A 5,203-nucleotide genomic window follows, 5' to 3' on the forward strand; every position below is an offset into this window, starting at 1 on the left:
CGCCTGGCGTCTGGCATTATGGGGTTAGTGCTAGGACTGGTTGGTCCGGTGTCAGAATAATGTGACTGGGTGAGACATGAAGCCTGTGCTGCGATTTCTGTCTTGTGTGTGGCGCACGTTATATGTCAAAGCAGCACCGCCCAAATATCACCCTTCGTGGTAGACTGGGCGTTTTAAAAACAAACAAACAAACAAACAAACTACTATCACCACTACCACTACTATTCCTCCTACTCCTCCTCCTACTACCACTACTATTCCTCCTCCTCTTCCTCCAACTACTACTACTACTAATTGTAATAATAATGATAATAGCTTACCCTATGTGCGTTGGTGTGGCCGACAGATTGCAGAAGCCAAGATAATAATAATAATAGCTTATCATCTGTGCGTTGGCGGTGGCCGACAGATTGCAGAAGACAAGATATTAATAATAATAGCTTACCCTCTGTGCGTTGGCGTGGCCGACAGATTGCAGAAGCCAAGGTGCCATTTCCCAACAGCGTGTGTTGAGTACCCCAGATCCTTCATGTACTGCGGAAGTGTCTTCAGATGCAAGGGCAGTGTATTATTCTTGCAGTGTCGAAACACTTGGTTGCTCTGAAGGCCTGTCTTGTAGGGGTACCTGCAGATTTAGAACCTTCTTTTTACACTGATAGACTTGATTGTACAATACAATACAATACAATACAATAAAATAAAAGAGAGAGAGAGAGAGAGAGAGCAACAGAGAGAGGAAGATAAAATAAATAAACATAAAGTTCTGTGTGTGTGTGTGTGTGTGTGTGTGTGTGTGTGTGTGTGAAGACTTGTGCAACAGGAACACCAACACAAGGAAATCAGTGATGCAAATCAAACATTTAGTCAGCAAAAGATCACTTGTATGAACTATGCATCACTTTATCAAAGTAGTGGTACTAATACACATTTGCCTTACAAGAACAAGTTTTGCGGAATGGAATAATTATGCACATTTTACTTTATATATTTTCTATTTATACAGCAGAATAAAAATAACTCTCCACGATCACTTTGATCTCAATGTCAAGTCTATCTGAAAAAAAAAATTGAATAAAAAAAAAGAAAAAAAAAGATTTGTTAAAAATTTTAAATAAAAAAAAATAAAAAAAAATAAAAATAACAATTAAAAGAATTTAAAAGAAAAAGAAAAAAGACAGACATACAAACAGACAGAAATACAGAGACACAGACAGAAAAACAGACAGACACACAGACATTCATATAGACATACTGACAGACACATGGGCAGATATACAGACAGACAGACAAGCAAACATACAGACACACTATTATAAGCTTAAAGACCGTCTCAGGGAGACAGACAGACATGTAGACTGGCATTAGAAGATAAAGCTGCTTGTAGCATTCAAAAAACCAAAAAACTAAAACAATAACCAAATTATAATACAACAAAATAATATTTAAAAAACAACCACACACAACAACCCGTGCCCCCCCTCCCGAAAACAATGCAAAACATATAATATTATACACAAAATACCAACAGAAAGAAATGGCATCAATGTAATACTGTAGAGAGAGAGAGAGATTGTAGGGTTTAACGTCCTCTCAGGTAACTGTAGTAACAACCTTCCAGTCATAATCGCTGCCCGGGAGGCGGTACACTTGGGCAACATGTACAACTGGTTAAGCTCCACCCCGTCGTCTCTCAGCCTCTGCAGGTTGGGGGTGTGCATACGCTCGTCACGCCAGCTGACGTCATTGAAACCCATGTCGTCAACCAGGAACATGATAACGTTTGGCGCCTTTTGCGTCATTGCCTGCGTCACGCCGTGTGCCAACACGAGTGACGTCAGCAGCAAGCTGCAAGTAATACCGTGGTTAATGTGTACAAAGGTGTGTGTCAAAATGCAAGTAAGCTCTTATTCCACGTGGTGAATTTACACATTTAAAGGCTTCCATTTAAAATGTGGAGGTGATAATCGTGGATTGACGCACAAAGAAAGTCGTATTGAAGCCCGAGTGAGGGAAGCTACGATGAAAAGCATAAAAATGTCTGTCCCTCACTTGAGCAGGGAACCGGCACGGTTGGCCTAGTGGTAAGGCGTCCGCCCCGTGATCGGGAGGTCGTGGGTTCGAACCCCGGCCGGGTCATACCTAAGACTTTAAAATTGGCAATCTAGTATTTTACTTTTTATTTCTTCAAAGTCATGAGGCTATATCTTTTGAGCCCACGAAAGAATGTTTCTGAAACTTGGCACACATGTAATGGCACCATTCTTTGCAAAGTACACAGAACTGCGTGCATGTCACATTTGTTTCTAGGACGTTATGAACGTTTGCAAATTAGTAACGGAAAACCGTTACAACGTCCATTCTCGGGTTCTGTTTGCTCCAAGTACTAGCGCGAATCCAGATGAGGGTCTTTGTCATCGTTCTGTGTAATTTGGAGAGGCTGCTATTTGTAGTTTTATATGTATTGCATATCAACTGCAGCTACCCAGCAAAAGCACCACTTAAACCCTGGATTTTTTGCTGTTTTTCAGGATAGTGGTCGCTTTCCTTTACACGCTAGATTAGCCTGACTGCGCGACGGATTTGAACGAACTTTGTATGACTTGTTAGGTAAGACACCAAATAAACATTTTGGTGTAAAAAATGCAAAATATCGTTCAGTTTAAGTCGCCGTTTTGACTGTTGATGGTGAATCATGCCGTCAAAAAACGCCATTTTTGAGGGTAGGCATGGTCACGAACATGTGACGTCATGCCCAAATATTGCTCAGATTCCTGAAAGTCATTTTTGAGCAGAAGAAAAACAGATCTTAAAATACACGTTAATTTCTGACCCAAAAACTGCTGTTTAACATCTGGGGTATACCACTGAAAAAATATCCTTAACTTTTGGGCTCAGTGTATCTCTAATTGTTCACACTTGTTTCAACACATTCTGAAAATATCACAGGCAACATTTGGCAAAATAATAGCCGATTCAATTTCTGTGGTTAATGGGTGACCTATCGATTTTAATAAAATGTTCACCGATTATGTACTGAAAAAAATCAGCAGCTAAACTTTCACTCAAATCTAATATTGAGACATCGAATACAGACACTCTCAATACTTAAAATTGAACTTAAATATAATTTTCAGCCTTAAATAACAAACTAACCCAGCAGCTAAACTTCCATCTAAATATAATGTTGAGACATCTAATTCTGACAAACTAAGCAACTCATATTTCACTAGAAAATACTGATCAGACATCAAGTACGGACACACTCAGTACCTAAACTTTCTCTTAAATGTTATTGTTCAGCCATCTGATACAGACAAACTCAGTACCTAAACATTCATTTGAATATAATGTTCAGCCATCAAATACAGACAAATTTAGCACCTAGACCTGTGCTTAAAGATGATGTTCAGGCATTAAATACCGACAAACTTAACTTTCACTTAAATTAAATGTTGAGACATCTAATACAGGCGAACTCAGTCGCAAAACTTTCACTTATATAATGATGTTCAGCCATCAACTATAGGCAAACTGGCAACTTAACCTCAATAAAACTTTAATGTCCGAAAGTAGAACAAACAGAAACATTTGCTTAACTACAAATATAATGTTGAGACATTAAAAACACAGACAATCTCTGCATCCCAACATTGACTAAACTGATTTTTTGTTGCATGATAAAAACAGACACACTTTTCAAGGATAAATATGTCCTACCTTGCGGGTGATATAACACGGTACCCCATGACTGCATCAACCAACCAAAGCCGTTCTCTATTTATACTGAGAGGGACCTTCTGAAGCATTGATCGGACGGGAGGGGCTATTGGGCGTCGCAATTAAATTAACACATGTGTGTCAGTCGAACATAAATCAAACCAAGGAGCGTTAAGGGGGCTGCCTACTTATGAAATAGTCTCGGTTGCAACAGGAAACTGCATAGCTTTGTCTCGTTTATCAACTCTCATTGGCAGTCACAGATAAAACGAGACCGGATGCTGAAATGGTTTCTTTATGTCGTGTTTTGGTCTTTTGCGTCACTATTACGCAATTTCATTGACGTCAACATGATAAAGTGCTGTCAAAATGAAGCAAAACCTCGTGTTTTTAATGAAACGCCAATACCTCGCAGACTTTTGCGTTCTTTTCGTACACGTGTGTTTGTATGTCAGCGCAAGGCTTAGGACAATTCCGTGCACTGTAAGGCTTTTTGTTCTGTAACGCTTTGGAAGAAGCAAAACATTAACGTGTCTGTCAGGAGAGTTTTTTGAATTGACAGGAACAACAGTAGGAATAGATTTTGCGTGGGAAACGAATTTGACTAAATGCAAGAACAGTCCACGGCCCACAATCAAGCATGTTAAAAAAATGTGTCGGTACTTTGAGATGTCAACACATTCAGGTGTTTTCGGTGGTCGTATAAGCATAACGATTTTGAGCACACTGCATGTGTTTTGCCCAAGTACCGTTCAGTCTTTCGGATCTGTCAGTAGCTTCTTCCCGTTTACTTGGTTTGCTGCCGCTGGGTAGTTGTTTCCCAAAAGATTAACCTGAACAGTCTTCCTTGGTTGGCTGTGTATCGCGAATGACAGTACACAAGGTACAAATGTCATCTGAGCAGGATAATCCGTACGTAAGGTTACAGAAAGGCGACTTTGTTGCACGTGTCCACACCAGAATCAACTCCTTCGGATGTAACACACACACACACACACACACACACACACACACACACACACACACACACATGAGCACGTGCAAGAATCACCTCAGGTCTCAGGCCGGGTTTGCCGCTGTAATTCACCAGCGGACTGGTGTGTGTGTGTGTGTGTGTGTGTGTGTGTGTGTGTGTGTGTGTGTGTGTGTGTGTGTGTCCGCGTGAGTCCTTGCTGTGTGTAAAAGCCTGACAGCGTCTGTGGCCAGAAACTGATGGTTTACGGGAAGCGGAGTGGGCCTTTAAGCATAATTAATTAATTACTGATTAAGCTTCAAAATTAAGCCTTCGCACTGGCTACACCCACTAAGAATGTATGGTATGTATGTGTATACAAGAGTCTGCCCCCTGTTTACTCTCCGACGTTAACTTCCGGTCGCGAAGCGAATTTGCCATTCGACACCACTTTGCGATAGGAACGCAGAGCAGTTGATTATCACAGTAAAAAAAAATCAAAGTACGCTAGGGACAGACACACACAATAAAAAT

At 40.5% G+C, this 5,203-nt stretch overlaps 1 protein-coding gene across 1 annotated transcript in view; it reads right to left on the reverse strand.

The window, feature by feature from the left end:
* LOC138973458 (arylsulfatase J-like) overlaps positions 1 to 3,869 on the reverse strand; it is a 35,501-nt gene extending 31,632 nt beyond the window's left edge. The window contains exons 1-3 of the mRNA XM_070346175.1: positions 3,718 to 3,869; positions 1,612 to 1,845; positions 446 to 625 (exon numbers count right to left, since the gene is read on the reverse strand). Coding sequence (XP_070202276.1) covers positions 446 to 625; positions 1,612 to 1,845; positions 3,718 to 3,806 — 503 coding nt within the window. The 5' untranslated portion in view covers positions 3,807 to 3,869. The remainder of the gene's footprint in view (positions 1 to 445; positions 626 to 1,611; positions 1,846 to 3,717) is intronic.
* Positions 3,870 to 5,203: the final 1,334 nt, after the last annotated feature.

Source organism: Littorina saxatilis, linkage group LG8 (genome assembly GCF_037325665.1).
Source record: "Littorina saxatilis isolate snail1 linkage group LG8, US_GU_Lsax_2.0, whole genome shotgun sequence".
Taxonomy (NCBI): Eukaryota; Metazoa; Mollusca; class Gastropoda; order Littorinimorpha; family Littorinidae; genus Littorina; species Littorina saxatilis.